The sequence below is a fragment of the Mesoplodon bidens genome, assembly GCF_964165515.1.
Source record: "Mesoplodon bidens genome assembly, chromosome: 2".
NCBI lineage: Eukaryota > Metazoa > Chordata > Mammalia > Artiodactyla > Ziphiidae > Mesoplodon > Mesoplodon bidens.
In genome coordinates, this window is record NC_138177.1 from 71,870,168 (window position 1) to 71,888,356 (window position 18,189).

An 18,189-nucleotide genomic window follows, 5' to 3' on the forward strand; every position below is an offset into this window, starting at 1 on the left:
ATCAGACTTGATGGAAAAGGTTTTGTTGTAGTGGCTTGTTTTTGTTTTAAGACAGGAAACAAGCATTTTTGTAGGATGAGGGGAAGGAGCCATTGGAAAGAGGAGACTGGAGATACGTGAACGATGCCGAAGAGGAGCCCGAGGCAGCTGGAGGCACTAACCTTGTGGAAGATTTAGACAGAGTTTCTATTGTGAGGCAGAGGGAAAGGGTGGCTGCAGATGCCTTGAAATGGAGTAAAGTTGGGAAAGTTCTTTCCAGCCGATACTATCTGCAGAGACTAAGAGGAGCGTTGGGGGCTTGAGAGGCATGGAGAAGATGAGACAGCAAGTATGGCCCCAGACGATCTTGGAGAAAATGTGCACCCAACGTCTTTATTTAACTATTTAACCCACCAACTTCACTGAGCATTTCATTTGGTAGTAAAATAATAATAGCTGCCATGTATTCAGTCAAGTAATTATGCACCAGACATTCTGCTCAGCACTTTCCATACATAATCTCATTCAGAGCATACAGCTATCCCCAGAGGCAGGTACCGTCATCTCCATTTGATCCATGAGGACGTAGTAAAGCTTGCCCAAGTCTACACAGCTAGTAAGCCAGAATTCAGAGCCAGGCCTCTCTGACTGCAAAGCCCAAGCTCTAAACACGCATGCTGTGCTCTGCCGTATGCTGGGAGGATGCTAGATAAGTCTCAGAGTGGTTCCCAGCTACAGGGCTGGGGGACGGGGGTGCTTCTTCCTCTCATCTCCTGCGGTTCTCACTGTGTGTATGTTTCCTCCTTAGCACTTTTTTGTGTGTGCTGGTCTGGCCAGTCACTTAAATATCTAACCCTTCAGCAGCAGTCAAGGAAGACCTCATTTAGCAAGTAGGCCTTAAGAACAGGTCAGATCAGGACGGGCCTTTGTGTCATGTCTTCTTTCTCTAGTTGCCTCGTGTTCTTTTTCTCACCATTTATACCTCTTTCTGCTCCTGAGTGATGGTGAAATAACATGTATCTCCTAGGAGGCAGAGATCTCCTTTCTCTCCTCTTTGTTTTGGGATAACTGCCTACTCTCCCCACTGGTGAGTCGTCCATTCTCTACTAACCACTCCTCTGCCTTTTCCCTTCCTCCTTGTCCTCCTCGCCCCCTCCCCGCCCCCCAGCGTATCTGTGAGGTGTATAGCCGGAACCCCGGCAGCCTGCTGGAAGAGCAGATCGAAGGCGCCCGGCGGCGAGTCACTCAGTTACAGCTGAAGATCCAGCAGGAGACTGGTGGCTTAGTGGTGAGTGATGGTAGGCTTAGCTCTAGGAAGGGCACGTGCAGGTGGACGGAGGGGAGAATGAGGGAGAAATCTAGGACAGAGGCTTCCCGAGTCCTACAGGACCACAGGGCTGAGCTAGTGAGTGTTTAGTGTTTTACAAAGAAACACGAGGTCAGCAGTTCTTTATATAGCTCCATAGAGACTGAGCACTGTCCTGACACTTGGGATCCCATAAAAAGAAATAGCCTGTTTCTTGCCCTCCAGCAGCTTACAGTTGCAATAGAAAGAAAGAAATACTGCAATAAATCAGACTGTCGGCTTTGATCTCCTAATTATCCATCCCCTTCTGGGTAGTTTCCTCATAGCTGATGTATATTCCGACACTAATTTTACTCAGTATTCATCTGGTAGCTTTTCCCATCACCTCTCCCTCCAGTAATGGGTCTTTTCAAAGAAATACGAGCACTTTTAAAAGTCAGCCTAAGTAAAGGATCCCCAGTCAGTTGAGAGGGATCTGTAGCAGTACTAACCACACTTTGTGGGAAATCCCAGAGAGGAGGCACTTCCTTATCTGTTCTAGTCAGGGACTTATTAATTAATAAGTATTAATTAGTGTCTTACTTCTCTCCATCGGGCCTTAGTTCTTTGGGTAAATAAGTAACTCTCCCAAAACTTTAAGATCTCCAAGAATAATATTTGCCAAAGCCAATAGAAATTATTTGAGGATGATCTACTTTCTTTTTCAGAACAGCCAGATCAAAAAAGTCTGGGAAACACAGGCTAATCAAATTGAAACTTTTATCTTCTGAAGGACTTCTCAGTATCACATGGTTGATGGGAGCTCAGGTTTAGGACTTAGACCATCTGGATTCACCTCCCAGCTATAATGCTCACCAGCTTTAAGACTCTTGGGCAAGTGACTTAATCCCTGGGAGCCTTGGTGTCCTCATTTATGAAATGGAGCTACGGCAGGATCTGCCTAACAGTGGTATTGTCAGAACTAAAGGGTGCCCTCAGCACGGGGCCGGTGTGTGTGTGCTGCTGCTGCCGCCTCTGCGCTCGTGTGCTCTGTAAGTGGTTGAGTCTGAAACATTCAGCTTGGAGTCTAGGGGTCTGAGCGCCAGCTCTGGCTTTATAGTTTACCTGCTGTGTACCTTGGGCAAGTTACTTAAAATCTCTGGGCTTCTGTTTCCTCATTTATAACATGGGAGTACTATACCTGCCTCAGAGTTGTTGAAAAACTCAATGAGATATAGACAAGAGTGCATCATAAGCAGTAAAGCACTAGCAACATAATTCCCTCCACAAATGGCTGGTCAGCCCCAGTCCAGCGCCTGTCAGTCTTCAAAGATCTTTAGAGGCAGAGCTTTCCATCTGCTAGAGATTTTCATACTCCTTGATAGTTCGGAAGTTCTTTCTGTGTCCAGCCCAACTAAAGCAATAGACGCTTTGAGGTCCAGGATGAGAAACCAAGTAAGTTTTTAGAATTTTACTAATAGTAAAGCTCCCTTTTCACCATTAGGGGTCACCATTCTCCTCAAACTGTAGAAATGAAGCAATAGCTCTTCCAAAGGGGCATTTTTCAGGCAGTGAAGCAGAAGAGGCCACTAATTATAAGCAGATGTTATCTGCTGAGACTGAGGGAAGGGTTGATTGGAGGAAAACAGTAAGGGGAGAGGTTCACAGCCTTTGTCCACCCTCCGGACCTTTCTTTTTTAGGACATACTTCCGCTATATGGTGACACCAGCCAGAGATCATCAGAAGGTGAGTCCCCGCAGCACGCCTTTTTTCTCTGGCACATCTCTAGTCTACATTTCTTGTCTATTCTGTTGTCCCCTCCCTTTGGGGCAGATTCAGGGGGAAAAAATATAGTCCCTGCCTCTGAGAAATAGAATAATGAGAGAAAGCAGTACCAGTGACAGGGAACTTGGATACAACTTATTCAGTAGAAATGAGTGTATAACCAGTAGCCCTGGACAGATAGATAAGTGCCAGGGAGATACTAGAATGATGGTGGTCCAGACAACAGCATGCCTACCAGCGCCTAGCAGCTAGGAGCTCAAGAGATGCTGTCATAAGAGGAAATGGATGGGAATCAGAAGAGGGTTGGGATGAACTGAGGGCTAGCACTCGTTGCAAGGTAGAGCTATGGAGGATTATTTTAGGAGGTGACACTGCCTGGGCTCAGGTGTACAGGTAGGTAAAAGCTAGATGTAGAGGTTCTCGGGGAGTCGTGTAAGAGAGCTGAAGGGAAACTGGGAAAGAAAGGCAGGTGGCAGCTTTGCCCTCCTGCCCTGGGCACAGGTTCCCAGAATAAAGGCCCTTCTTTCCCCCAGACCACAGCTCCTTCCTCACTGTGTAAATTCTTTTCTTCTCAGGCCGACTCTCTCTGGATTCCCAGGAGGGGGACAGTGGCTTGGACTCTGGCACAGAGCGCTTTCCTTCCCTCGGCGAGGTGAGTGCCAAAGCGGGGGGAGCCTCTTTTAAAACCATACATTCAGTTTTCCTTCTCTGAACACCTAAAGGTTCTATGCTCACTGCTTATACCAAGGCCTCTGGCCTGTCATCTGTGGCCCTTTGGTATCGTTCCAGTTCCAAGGGTTTTAGTCATTCTGCTCTGGGATCCAAAAACAGGGGGTTCAAAGGCATCCTACACTCAAGATCAGCAAATCTGGCTTCTATTTTATCATCGTCAACTCTGTAGTACAGAGTCGGGTGGAGAAAGAGGCCATGTCTTTAACTGTAGCAAGCCTTTTTTGAGTGTAAGGGAGCAGAGACGAAAATTCTCTAAAACAGTGACTGGACCAAAAACACATTGCCACCTGTCTGCGAATAACGCCATCTTAGAGTAATACAATGAACCTGGCCTAATCGGAGATGGCAGCCTCTCTTTCTTTGTCACAGATCTTTCTGTACTTGAATAGCTTATCTTTTCTGGAGTGGTCAGAAGAACTTCAGGCTTTGGCTTCAAAGGTTGTCTTCTAGGTGTTCTCAGTCTGCATATATTAATTGCAAATATAAACTTGCAATATAAAAATAAGAGTGAATGGAAGAAGTAATAATGGTGTGAGCAAAATATTTACTTAGCCAGCTTAATTAAATATGTGAATAAGTAATTGAAAACATGTTTAAAACCTAATTTTAAATAATAGTTGGAATTTTCTTTCTTTACTGTTCCTGTCTATTCATGGGAAGATGATGAATGTACGTGGAAGGACCAGTATGTCAGAAAGACACCAAGAAGGGGGAGGAGGGTCCTAAATAATCCACAGTTGACATTCCCCTGCGGGCTCCACATCTGGAGGCAATGCAGCCTAGTGGGCAGTGGATTGAGACTGCCCAGGTTGCATCCAGGGAATACCACATTACTAACTATTCGACCTTCACCAAGTCCCAGAACCTCTCCAAGTCTTAAGTTTCCTTGTGTGAGAAGTGGGAGGAGTAATAGTTTCTACCTCAAAGGGCTATTGTGAGCATTAAACGAGGTGATACATAACCAAGGGCTAGTATAATGTCAGGCACAGAGTAAGTACTGGACTTTTATTAGCCAACGAGCAGAGCCCTGAGGGTCTTCTGGATGAGGTGTTTTTTTTTTTAATTTTTGGCTGCGTTTGGGTCTTCGTTGCTGCGTTCAGTCTTTCTCTAGTTGCAGCGAGCAGGGACTACTCTTCTTTGCGGTGCATGGGCTTCTCACTGTGGTGGCTTCTTTTGTTGCAGAGCACAGACTCTAGGCACGCGGGCTATAGAGTGCAGGCTCAGTAGTTGTGGTGCACGGGCTTAGTTGCTCTGAGGCATGTGGGATCTTCCCGGACCAGGGCTCAAACCCATGTCCCCTGCATTGGCAGGCGGATTCCTAACCACTGAGCCACCAGGGAAGTCCCTGGACGAGTTTTCTTCTCACAGAATTCTCTGTTCCTCTAGTCATTGGTGAATCGGAACTCAGTACTGTCAGACCCTGGGCTGGACAGTCCTCGAACCTCCCCTGTGATCATGGCCCGGGTGGCCCAGCACCACAGGCAGCAGGGCTCAGATGCATTGGTTCCCCCCAGCGGTGACCAGGTGAGTGATCAGAGCCACCGTGCGCTTTTGCTTTCCCTGTTTTCAGAACTGGGTTACCCATATGTGGCCTTGAACGATCAGACTAAACCCTGTTTTGAGATAGACACTTACTAGAGGACAAATAGTAAAGGAAGAACATGGTTCAAATGCATACATGGAAGTAAGGCTATCTCAGTTTCTGGGTGAAGAGTCAGTGAATGCATCTGTAGGGAAGTGATGTCCAAGGAGCAGATCGCTGGTCTTTCTTTTAATGTCTGTATAGAATGGGAAATAGGTTGGTTCAGTGTTTCTCCAGAATACTAATTTTCAATCTTCTCTTTCTTTAGCAAAGTCCTTTTCTTGAGCAAAATCTTATTATTTGGTACCCTAATACAGAAAACAAATAAATGCTCAGCTATCTGGGACTTTTCCTAATCAATCTCCCCACCTCGGCCCCCACCTCAGGGGCACTTCCCTAGAGCCCTAAGGTTCTGCAAAGCCTGATTTGAAAGCCACTGCTTTCAAGGGTAGAACTAGGTCCAGGGGAGATTTCAGGAAGACAGTTTTTGGCTCCATGAAAAAAGCTTGCAAAGAACCTGAGCTATCAGACAATGGAATGGGCTGACTTGAGAGCCAGGGAATTGCCTGTCATTGTTCAGGCAGAGGTTAGGTCATTCCTTGTTTGAGACACTGGCAAGAAAGCTCCGAGTTTTGTCAAGCAGTGTTTCTTAAAATTCATCTGCTACCACCATAAATTTTTTTTCCATATCCTCATACCGACTATATAATGTTACTTAATATTTTTCTTTAAGCTAACTCACTTTTTAAAACTTAAATTTATTTTTAAAGGAAATTTGCCATTATATTAAAACCAACATCATCTACCGTTGGATGCTCTAGTTCCCCCCATAGGATAGAGTTTAGTTACTTTCAGATCTTGGAGGGGGAAAGGCAGGGAAGTGGATCTCACAAGTATTAAAATGCCTAGTGTACCTGCTGCTGTGCTAGATCTTTTAGGAACAAATCTCATTTAATTCTTACCACCAGAAAAAGAGATAGGCATTAGAATCTTCATTCAGTGAGAAAACTGAGGCAGAGAAAGGCTAAGCGACCATTCAAGGACTCAGCTTGCTAATGGCAGCATCAGACTAGAACTTAGTTTTCCAGAGCCCCAGTGCAGGGCTGCCTCCTGTCCTAGACGCTCTTTGATCACCCCTCCCACTCCTCCACCACCACCGCCACCACCACTCCCCCTTAGTAGTACTACAGGGCCAAGGTCAGGCTGCCAGGCAGGGTCAGGTGCACATGGTGTTCTTAAGGGAGGTTTTCCTTTAGGTGGCTAATAGGAGCAGGTGTAGAGTAATTGGTCTTGGAGTCCTTTTCCTCCTTCTCTGAATTTGTTTCGACTTCTGAAAACTATTTAAGTTGTTATTTTTGAGTGATAAGAGCAAATATAGTATAGTTCCAGTTTCTTAATAATAATCTATGTTAGTAAGAGCAAAGGTGGAAACCTGTACTACCCATGAAACTTGCAGCAGCTGGGAGGTGGAATCATAGGGAATTCAAACATTGTTATGTAATTCTGCAGTTTGATTTTCTTATGATAAACATATTCTGCTTTTGCAGTCAGAAAAACTGTATGTTTGTAAAGACTTTAAAAAAATAAATCCTCCCGCCCAAACAAGCAACAACCTAGTGCTTTCAGGTTTCACTAGAGAGCCAAGTAGAGACAGAAGTGATCATCCCACACCCCCTGGGTATCCTGGATCCCAAGGGATTCAGAGACTAAGGTGTTAGGGGAGAGGAGGATACTCAGGATGTGTCTGAGGAATTCAGGTCCAGCACATCAGGCCTGACTCTGCAACTTCCAACATGCCATTATAAGTGAGTGCTAGACTCTGATCTCTGAGATGCGTCCTGGGTCTCTTGAGTTCTATACTCAGTCATTCTGAGCATAGGGTCTGTAAATACCCAGGAGAACAAAAATGAGTGAGGAGTGTCAGGGAGGAACCGTCAGGAAAAGCCCCTTGAGAAGGTGGAATAGGAGGGTATCTTGGGCCTGAGAAAAAGTAGGCATGAGAAGTGACTCCTCCAGATGGGTTCCAGAGCCCAGCCCTTGTTGGGGAATCACTGAAAATGAGGTAGAGTGAATTGAGTGAAAAATATAGTTGGTAGGAAATCTTTGAAAGCTCAAGGAACCTTTAGGAGAAAGGCTTGTCCGATGAAGCATCTAAAACGTTTATACAGTATGAAATCTCTCATCAGACCTAATCGATGGCATAAGGGGGAAAGAGAGAAAGCCAAGCTGAGAAGCTTGGATTTTAGACTGGAAATGGGGAATCTACCATAGATTCTTGAGCAGGCAGGGAAGATGATGGAGACGGTGTTGGAGAAGGCAAACCTCCATCCCCTTTTGCTCAAGGAGGCAGAGATGGACCACAAAGCTCTCCTCCAGCAGGGGTGGAGGGCACACGGTAACTGTAGAGGAGCGCTGTGGAAGACACTAGGTTTGGAGGGCGTGGTTTTGGGGTGCGGGGGGTCTGTTGAGGAGAACAACAGAGCCCCGGCCCACCAGTCCAGCAGAAGCTCTAGGTTCTTATTTTGTGGGCTGACACTCCCTCCTCAGATCTTTCACAAACAGGAAGAGAGCACTTTCTCTCACTTCCCATCTTCATACGTCATGTGACCAGGCTGCTCTGAGTCTGCCCTGCCCCACCCAGAAGCAGTTGCCTTCTTGCAAGTGGAAGTCATTCTTTCTGTTCTCTGAGATTTGGGGGGTGGTAGTGAGATGCCGGTGTTTACCAGCCCCGTGTGGCCTTCCCCTTCAGTGCCATGCTGTCACTAACCAAACTCCACTGAGGGGGCTGGATCCCTGTCCTCCGACCTCTCATCTCTACAACTCAACTCTCTCCCCCAGGGTGTAGATCAAAGCCCAAAGCCTTTAATTATTGGCCCAGAGGAAGATTATGACCCGGGTTATTTCAACAACGAGGTAACAGTTTCCTGATTTTCTCCTTTCATCATTCTCTGTCGTACCTGCTGTTCCGGACTAGAAGCGCTTGGACTGGCACCAGCTGTGAGGGAGCGTACGGGAGGGGCCGTGCTTATCAGCACTGGCAGGCAGGGAGCATGGGAGCTGAGCTGGGGCAGGCAGTGCTTCTCTGCCCCCCAGCCCTGCCTGTCCTTCTGCCTTCCAGAGCGACATCATATTCCAGGACTTTGAGAAACTTAAGTCACGGCCGGCTCACCTGGGGGTTTTTCTACGGTACATCTTCTCTCAGGCAGACCCCAGTCCACTGGTAAGTCGCAAGTATCTGTCTCGATTGAGTGCCTGCTTGTGCTTGGCCTCTGTCCCTGCTCTCTAGATGTCATAAGTCAGATCCATGGGCATGGTCATGCATCTCGAGGACAGAGACAACATAGAAAAGAAGGTGCAACCTAGGTGGAAGGGATTCTTCACTGCTAACCGCATCGATAGCACAGGGAGGAACAGGAGAGCTGGGCCAAGAAAGCTGTCGTTCTGGGTCTGCTTGGAGGAGATGGTCTTTCTAGGTTTTTGGAATGAAGGTGCATACAGACTGACAGTGGGGAGTTGAGAGAGCAGCCCTCTGCAAGTATACAGTGTTACTACAAGAAAGCTTGGCAGAGGGGCAAGGTGGTAAAAGGTCTTCAGTCTGAAGGTGATGACAAGGAGGATCATGACGGGATGGAGGTCGGGGTGCTCTGCGACAGTGCCCAGAGCCAGCAGCCTTACCAGTTTCTGTCGTTGTGCTCAGCTGCTTAGGAAGGGGGGTGAAGGAGAGAGGCTGCTGTCATGTACTCCAGAATAAACTTCTTGCCCGTGGCATGCATGCACTGCTGCTCTTCCTTTCCGGGGCTACCACTGTTAGAAGCCAGAGTCAGCCTCTGTTTGCTCAACAGGTGTTCAGTGAGCACCTGCATGTACATCCCAAACGCTGGTATCTCAGAAGCATTCCTGAATGAAGACGAGGCACAGCACAAAGAGAAATAACACCTGAACCCTTTAAAACAACAGATAAACAAGTATAAGACAAAATGTCAAGTGTGGAGAGGATACAGGGTTGAGGAGAGATTGCTTTGGGGGAATATGTGTGTGCGCGCCAAGGGGTGGGGATGACTTACCACAGGTTTCTGAAACATGCTAAGCCAGGGTTTCTCAACCTCAGCACCACTGACCTTTGGAAATCTTTGTTGTGGGGTGCTGTCGTGTGCATGGCAGGATCTTTAGCTGCATCACTGGACTCCACCCAGTAGATGCCAGTAGCACTTCTCCAGATATAAATCAAAAATGCCTCCAGGGCTTCCCTGGTGGCGCAGTGGTTGAGAGTCCACCTGCCGATGCAGGGGACGCGGGTTCGTGCCCCGGTGCGGGTAGATCCCACATGCCGCGGAGCGGCTGGGCCCGTGAGCCACAGCCGCTGAGCCTGCGCGTCCGGAGCCTGTGCTCTGCAACGGGAGAGGCCACAACAGTGAGAGGCCCGCGTACTGCAAAAAAAAAAAAAAAAAAAGCCTTCAGACATTACTAGCTGTCCCCTGGAGGGCAAAAGCACTCTGGTTGAGAATCGCTGCTCTAACCCATTTTCTCTCTCCCAGCTTTTTTACTTGTGTGCAGAAGTTTATCAGCAAACAAACCCCAAGGATTCCCGAAGCTTGGGAAAAGACATCTGGAATATTTTCCTAGAGAAAAATGCGGTAAGGCAGTCATAGACTGTATTACAATTTTCAATTTTATTATACTGTTTGGCCATTCAGAGGCAGAGGAAAAACTAAGCAAAACACTCAGGCCGAATGCAGACAGGTTTTTTTGTTTTTTTTAATATTTATTTTATTTTTGTGGCTGCATCTAGTCTTAGTTGCAGCACGTGGGATCTTCATTGAGGCATGCGGGATCTTTGTTGCTGTGCATGGGCTTCTCTCTAGTTGTGGCGGGTGGGTTTTCTCTCTCTAGTTGAGGCGTGCAAGCTCAGTAGTTGTGGCACGTGGGATCAGTTGCCCCACAACATGTGGAATCTTAGTTCCCCGACCAGAGGTCAAACCCACGTGCCCTGCGTTGGAAGGCGGACTTTTTACCACTGGACCACCAGGGAAGTCCCTGGAGACAGGTTCTTAAAGAGGATTCCTGGATTCTGTTCCTAGCTCCACTCTAAAGATTGATCTCTCTGGACCTCTTTTGCCCACATGTAGCAAGGTGGAGTGCACATTGCCTGTCTCTGAAATGTTTGGAGAAAAAGAACTTGCACCAAGTCCTAATTACTCTCCCTTGGATCAATGCCCTGGTTCCCTTCAACTCCCCTTGCCTTACCCATCCCTGGGATGAAGAAACAGAGGCCCAGAGACATCAGATGATAGAAATCAGTGAGCCAAGAGGCGAGCCCAGATTTCTGAAGTTCAGCCTGACGTGCTCTTACTGCCCCAAGGCAGGGTTCAGAGGGAGGGGACCCCAGAGTGTCTGGGGTGGATGAGCACTCTGCAGCTGGACATAGCTCCCAGGGATGTGTCAGGGATCCCACTGGCGGCAGCACCTCGGCCTGCAGAGGGCAGTTCCCATCTTAGACTTTCTAATCTGATCAACTAAACTAATTCCAAAATGACTTTATTCATCTGGCAGTAAGCTACTAGGACTAATGAGACTGGGGAATAAACGACTTTTCCTCAAGATTTTTATTTTTGCCCCCTTCAGTGGGTCTTGAGTAAGGAGGTGAGAGCTGCCAGTTGTTCCCTGTTGGCTGTTATGGAACCACCGCAATGTCCAGCTGTCAGGTAGTCGTAAAGCAAAAAAGCCAGGCACTGTGCTCACTGGAAGACTTGGTAACATAAGGCCAGTTTTCCCTTGGGAGTGAAGGAGAGGGGAAGCCCATCAAATCGCCTCATAAAGATTTCTCCCATGCTGCTAAATTGGTACCAGTCCACTTTTTGGAACCTCTCCATTCCATGCCTCTTGATGTCCTTGAAATAAGAGTGGGAAGAGTACAGGTGCCACCCTCAGAGTAGAGTCCCAACTTGCCTTGCCACCTCAGATTCCACTTCTCAAATCCCGAGCCTAGAATTCAGTTGGAGAGAGGTGAGTGGAGGGAAAGGGAGAGAGAAGATGGTGTTCTGGAGCCCTCCTTGCCTCTGCACAGTATCTCCCACATCCCCTGGGGTGTGTGGATCTCACCACTTCTGCCCCCACCCTTCTGTCTTTTAGCCTCTGAGAGTGAAGGTCCCAGAGATGTTACAGGCTGAAATTGGTAAGTTGGCTCCTAGGACGGTTAGTCTCCTCTTGGTGTCCGTCTTGTTGTGCTGGGCCCTCAGGAAGGGGCGGGGGGTCGGGGGGACATAGTCCCTGCCTTGGGCAGCTGTTCTCAGATAGGGGGAAATAGGGACAGTTCCTCCAGAACTCCTCACGGTAGCTTACGGACAAGCACAGACAGAACAGACCCTGCCTGGGAGCTTGTTGCGGGGAGACAAGACTCGGTTAGGAGACCGGGGTCGTTCCTACCAACCTTCCATGTGACCTCTCTGGGCCTCAGTCGGCTCATCTGTACAAAGAGGAAATTGGATTCCTAAGCCTGGTCGAGCATCAGGATCCCTTGGGGAATTCTTCTTTAAAAATACAGAAACCAGTGCCTCGCTCCACCCCACCTGCAGGGTCAGGATCTCCGGAGTATTTTTGTTCTTCTGGTTTCGTTTGAGCTCCTCAACTCACACAGAGTGAGGAGGCAGGGAACGAGGCAGTTGCTGTGCTCCCTTCTCACTCTCAAGCCACGACTAGAAGAGCTGAGGGAGGTGGTAGAAAGAGGATATCAGTCTGAGAGGCTAATCATGGGAGCTTTCTAGAGGTAATAGTTTGAAGCTGCCTTGGAAAAGAGGCACTTTACAGGCCCAGATGATAGGAAAGCTTATGGGCACAGGCAGAGGGTGAATGTAGGGACAGGAGAGACACCTTCCAGTTTCTGGTGGGGAGTTAGGTTTCCTTGCCTTTTTCAGCCTTGCGAGCTGGCCCTGGGTCAGTGGAAGGAGAATGAGCCTCTCAGAGGTCTGCACATGATGTCAGAGGGCAGCAGCGTCTAGACACATCCGGAGAGGGACTTTAATATTTCCCCACTTAATGGAGTGTAGAACACCCTGAAAATGTTTTTGTCCTTGTCTTGGGACTTGGATGTCAGGATTCCAGTCCTGAATTCAAGAATGACCTGGTAGATCCAGGCCTCCACTTCCCTTGGTTAACAGGAGGGCAGAAAGCCAGCTTCCCCTCCCGGTGCCCCCAGGGAGCTAAGAGGCTTGAAGATGCTCAGCATATAACCTCCTCCTCCTGACATCCCTCCCCTATCTGTCTCCCCTCGGCTCCCACCGCAGACCTGCGCCTGCGGAGCGGCGAGGACGTGCGCACTGTTCTCTGTGAGGCTCAGGAGGCAGCCATGCCAGAGATCCAGGAGCAGATCCATGACTACAGGTACCTGGCGCCCCCCACCTCCTGCTCTCTCCCCTGCCTCCTCACCCGTTCTCTTTCCCCTGTGGTGTGTGTGCATCTCTTGTGATGTGTGTATGTGCGCCTCACTCTCTGTCCAGCAATGATGTACATGTGTTTCTTTCTCTGTGTGTCTCTCTGGCTCAGAACAAAGCGCACTCTGGGGCTGGGGAGCCTGTATGGTGAAAACGACCTGCTGGACCTGGATGGGGACCCTCTCCGCGAGCGCCAGGTGGCAGAGAAGCAGCTGGCTGCCCTAGGAGACATTTTGTGAGTCTCCGATCCACTTCTACCCCCTGAACATGCTGCACAGATTGATGTATTTTGTGGGTCTGTTTCCCAACCTCTCCCACTCTTCCACTGCTTGCCTGATAAGTCTTCCCCTGAAAGATGGGGAGAGTCCAGCCCTCCTGCTTCATTTCTCAGGCTGGGGCTGCAGGAATTTCTAGGGAGTTGCAGAGCCTGGGGCTCCTGACAGTAATTTGGTGATTATGACAAACCACGGGCTCCAGGAATGCAGGGAGCTTTCTGCTTCCCCTCCCTAGCCTCTTCGTGACGGTTCTCCCTTTTTGCTGTAAGGTCATATCTGATGCTGAGTGTGAGAACCACGCTGTGATTCTCCAGGGAATAAAGTTCCTTCAGGAGGCAGGTGGTTCATGGGAAATTGAACTATTTTTAACTAATCACATCAAAGGACTAGCCTAACTAAACTTATTAAGAAACTTCTGGCACAGCTGCTGTGGTTGCATCTTTCCAGTCTTATTTTCTAAAAGTGTCCCAGGTGCCTGGGATGACTTTGTAGGGACACTTGCAGGCTTAGAGGTAGATTTTTCACCCCAGTACTTCTTTCCACTCAATAGTTGTGTTGACTTTTTTTTTTTTTTTTTTTTGGCTGCGCTGCAAGGCACGTGGGATCTTAGTTCCCCGACCAGGAATCAAACCCGTGCCCCCTGCAATGGAAGCGCAGAGTCCTAACCACTGGACCCGCCAGGGAAGTCCCGAGTAGTTGTGTGACCTTGATCAAGCCATTTCGTCTACCTTGGTCTCATCTAAAATGACAGAGATTGGGCTAGATGATCTCGTTAGTCTCTACTAACAGTGATATTTCAATCCAGCAAATTTCTGTGGAGTCCCCACTGATGCTAAGCAGTGTTCTAGGCTCCTGGATATATTAGTAAACAAACAACAATGCTCGTGGGGCTTACGTTATTGTGGGAAGAGAAAGCAGTATATAATAAATAAGTAAATTGTATACTATGTTAGAAAATAAGGCTGGGGGGAGGGGGGGAAATAGAGCAGGCTGAGGGGGGTCAGGAGCACCTGAGCTAGTGGGTTGCAATTTCAAATAGAGCCTCATCCAGAAAGTTACATTTGGGCAACTGAAGAAAGTGAGGGGGTCATCCTTGGAAATATCCTGGGGGAAGAGCATCCCAGGCAGAGGGAACAACCAGGGCAAAGTACGAATGTGCTTGATGTATTTGAGGAACAGTAGGAGACCAGTGTGGCCAGAGAAGATTAAGAAGCTAAGTGCTGAAGTCAGAGAGGTAACAAGAAGAGCAGCCTCGCAGAGCCTGTGGACTGTTTTAAGGTCTTTAGTTTTTTTCTCTCAGTGAATTAGGAGCCACTGGAGCTGTGAGAGACTCGAGGGTGGGTGGAGGGTGGTGGGAGAACAAGGAGGGGTTCCAAACAGGGAGATCAGTTACGGGAACCCACGCAGTAGGGCTCCGACCAGAGAATTGGCGATGGAGGGTGTGAAGAGAGGTCAGCTCCAAGTATGTTTTGACAGTAGAACCAACAGGAGGATTTCCTAAAAATTGATGTATAGGATGTGAGAGAAAGGAAAACCAGGGAAGACTCCACAGTTCTTACCTAAACAACTAAAAGGACAAAGGTGCCATCAGTCGAGTTAGGGACAGTTGTGTGAGGGACAGTTTTGTGGTAGAAAACCGGGAGCTCAGTCTCGGTCGTGTCAAAATCTGCAATCTTTAGACATCAAACTGGAGATTTGAGTAGACAACTGCATAGATGAATCTGGCATTTGACAAGAGATCCGGGTTGGAGATGAGACCAGATGAGGTCCCACAGGAAGGGTATATTCTTTGAAAACAACCTTCTAACCCTCAGCCAAACCCTGAATCTTTCTGGGCCTTAGTTTCCCTAGCAGTCAGATGGCACTAATCACCCCGACCATGCCAGGGATGGTGGCAAAACCTGACCGAGCCTGTTCTGAGGTCGTAGGCACCACAGAGTTATGTGGGGGTTATTATTGACAGCACAGGCACCCTGCTTATTATAAAGGCTTCTATTTAAAAGAAGCAAGCGCTAGCTTCGTTAGATGAAGATATGAGACCTATTATTTTGAGTGTAAATATTATACGTGTAAATAGCTTAGAATAGTGCCTGGCCCGTAATGAGCACACAGTATTAGTTGCTGTTACCATTAACCTCTTTTAAATAGGTTCCTCTGAATCAGGTCTCAAGGTATTATCTCTGTGCCCTCATCTTCTTTCCTCTTGCCTCAGTGTCAGCCCAACCCTTCTAATTTAGTTCTAGGTGGACACAAAGAGGAGCCTCTTCCTCCGTGATAGCTTCAGAGGCTGGAACAGATACCAAGTGAGGAGCTGTATCTGCCTCATTCCCCTTCCTTTTAGCTGGAAGGACACCATCATCACCATCACTCTGGTGCTAACTGAGCCCCTCGGAGGAATGAGAACCCTCACCTCCTGAGCCCCAAGCTGGCTCCAGAGCTGAGACCAAGAGTCTGAGTCTGACCTTTTTATCATCCTCCTCCCTTTCGTCACCTGCTCCCTTCCTCTAGGAAAGAACTTACCCTCCTCCCAGTCTTGCACAGGCAGACGAGCCTCTGCCTTTGCAGTCTGAGTCATCTGTTCTTTCTTTTGTTACAGGTCCAAATACGAGGAAGACAGGAGGTGAGTGAGTCTGTGTGGTTGAATCAAGGTGGGAAGGAGTGGGGTTGAGCTACTGGGCATCGCATCTCTGCCAATCATAGGGGAGTCCCTAGCTTCAGAGGATCACCGTCTGTCCAAGTTTAGTTTCCAGATGTCTGTGTACCCGCAAGGAGGTCATGAGGCCCAGGCCCTGATACTCGGGGATCACTGCCTGGGACGTGGGTCTGCTCCTCAGTGTGAAGACACCAAGCTGCCAGCACTCCCCTTCCTGGCCTCCTCTTCTCCACCCACGTTAGCCCTGTGTCTGCCTCCCCACTTCTTTCTTGTAAACCACCGAAAGGAGCAGTGATAGAATCAGCCTGTGTTAGCAGCACCTGCAGAGGGGAGCTAGGGTACAGCACGCTTCCTCTGTTGGCACATTTTTTTTTCCTTGAAGCCTATATACATGTCTCTTTGTTTCTCAGTAGCCAGTGTTAAAATGAGAGTGCATTCACGCACTCAATAAGGGAGAGAAGATGGGGTTAGAAGTCTGTTTCAGAGAAGACGAAAGCCAGGGCCGAAACATTTGCTTCATTGAATCCACAAAGTGGATAATCTGTCTACCGAATTGAGAGGCAAATACAGTTTTAAACACAGAGCTCTGGACAGTTTCATCTGTGGCAGTTGGAAGCTACTTGACAGATCATTTCCATCTCTTTTTCTCCTTGTACTTGGGGTGGGTGGTGGCAAAGGCAGCTTACCTGGACTTGCAGGGGCCGGTTGGTGTTTCTGCGCATCCCTTTGCCACCCCACCCCTGTGTATGTGCTTGAGGACATTAGCTGTGGGCCTCAACTGTCGCCCATGGCTTAGCTGCTTATGTTTTGGTGAACTGACGCGTCCTTCCACTGACCACTGTCCCCTTGTTAGGGAGCGTTCTGTGGAGGAAAAGAATACGATTTCTTCTGGGAGTCATGCCAGCCAAGACTTTTCTCCGACTTCTGCCTGCTGTCCCATCTGAATATTCTGGGCCTCCCTCTGAATGCCCTGGCCCTTCGCCACCCCACTGGGTGGTGGTGAGGAGCTTGTGTAAAGCAGAGTCCCAGCCCTTCCACCTGCTGGCGCTTTCCGATTCACCGCCCCCATTCCTCTTTTACAGTGCCCCCATGGACTTCGCCCTCAATACCTACATGAGCCATGCGGGCATCCGTCTTCGAGAAGCACGACCTTCCAACACGGCTGAGAAGGCCCAGTCCGCTCCTGACAAGGACAAGTGGCTACCCTTCTTCCCGAAGACCAAGAAGGTGACAGAGCTCCCCTAGAAAGAATCATCTCTTGGCACGGTTCCTGCGCTGAGGCAGACCTGGAGAGTCATTGAGAATCCCCAAACTAGAGCAGCCCTCTCCCTCCCTCCAGTCCCAGACCGGAAGCAGATGTGCTAGATCAGATACAAGCATGAGCCTGCTTTCCAGTTGCTTGTTTAGGGCTAGTCATAGAGGCAGTAACACGGTGACCAGTGGCCCAGTCTGGGTACTGGGACCTTCTCCAAACCCTAGTGTCTCTTATCTCAGCAGAGCAGCAATTCCAAGAAAGAAAAGGATGCCTTGGAGGACAAGAAGCGAAACCCCATCCTCAAGTACATCGGGAAGCCCAAAAGCTCTTCCCAGAGCAGTGAGTATTTGGGGAGCAAAGCCTTGGACAGGGACGTCAGCCCCTTCGCAGGCCAGCATGTTGGCAGAGGGCCTTTCTGTGCTTCTGGCAGCCAAAGGCCCAAACAAACTCTAAGGTCGCAGCTTCCTCTCGGTGCTACTGCATTCTCCCCTTGCCACACCCAGTGACGGCTCCTGAGGTACAGGGAACTGCTTCAGAGCCAAGGAGGCCGAGCCAGTCCCTGGGTCTAGGAACTCAGAGACAGTTGTAGATACTGAACAGCCATGCAGAGGAGTATCTCCCCCTTGGCAAGATTGCCCTGTTGACAGTCAGTGCTTCCTTCACCTTCATCCATGGACTTGTCTGTCCTCCTGAGGGCCTGTGTGTTGGGAGCAATTATGGGCCCTTGATGGAGGGTTTCAATTAAGCAGAACTAGGTGGAAGGGGAGCAGGTTTGGGACCCAGAGGCTCCCCTCATGCCATCAGTAACCCAGACCTCCATGGATCCTGTCACCGATCTCTTCCCAATTGTGTGTCATCTGTCTGGACACTGCTGCTGGCCCTCCCAGTCATTATCTTAAGACCCCAGTGTTAGTCTTGGGAATCTGGGAAGGGCCATGGCATGGGCCTCCTGCCTTTCCTGAAACTGCTGCCTTGGGGGAAGGGGAGAGGAGGGGACTCTACTAGATCAGCCCTGATTTTTGCCACTACCTTTCATTTTCCAGCTTGATGTAATTTTTATTTTGACTCTTGAAACATTAATTTGACTTTTCATGGTTTACTTTTGTTTTTGTTTGTTTTCTTTTAGCATTTCATATTCCCTTGTCCCCTGTGGAAGGTAAAAGGACCATTTTCTTTGGGTTTTTCTTTGCATTAGCATTGAGTTTCCATTTCCCA

The 18,189-nt window shown here is 48.7% G+C and overlaps 1 protein-coding gene across 8 annotated transcripts in view; it reads left to right on the forward strand.

Annotated features, from left to right (window-relative positions):
• ARHGEF11 (Rho guanine nucleotide exchange factor 11) overlaps positions 1-18,189 on the forward strand; it is a 113,873-nt gene that overhangs the window by 76,058 nt on the left and 19,626 nt on the right. For 3 of the 8 annotated variants that reach the window (XM_081256683.1, XM_081256690.1, XM_081256684.1), the window contains 14 exons: positions 1,148-1,267; positions 2,966-3,011; positions 3,626-3,702; positions 5,169-5,306; positions 8,203-8,277; positions 8,483-8,584; positions 9,900-9,998; positions 11,494-11,536; positions 12,645-12,741; positions 12,904-13,026; positions 15,663-15,686; positions 16,802-16,946; positions 17,214-17,313; positions 18,101-18,130. In XM_081256683.1, the coding sequence (XP_081112809.1) occupies positions 1,148-1,267; positions 2,966-3,011; positions 3,626-3,702; positions 5,169-5,306; positions 8,203-8,277; positions 8,483-8,584; positions 9,900-9,998; positions 11,494-11,536; positions 12,645-12,741; positions 12,904-13,026; positions 15,663-15,686; positions 16,802-16,946; positions 17,214-17,313; positions 18,101-18,130 (1,219 nt within the window). The remainder of the gene's footprint in view (positions 1-1,147; positions 1,268-2,965; positions 3,012-3,625; positions 3,703-5,168; positions 5,307-8,202; positions 8,278-8,482; positions 8,585-9,899; positions 9,999-11,493; positions 11,537-12,644; positions 12,742-12,903; positions 13,027-15,662; positions 15,687-16,801; positions 16,947-17,213; positions 17,314-18,100; positions 18,131-18,189) is intronic. The other 5 variants (XM_081256685.1, XM_081256686.1, XM_081256687.1 and 2 more) reach the window with 5 other exon arrangements.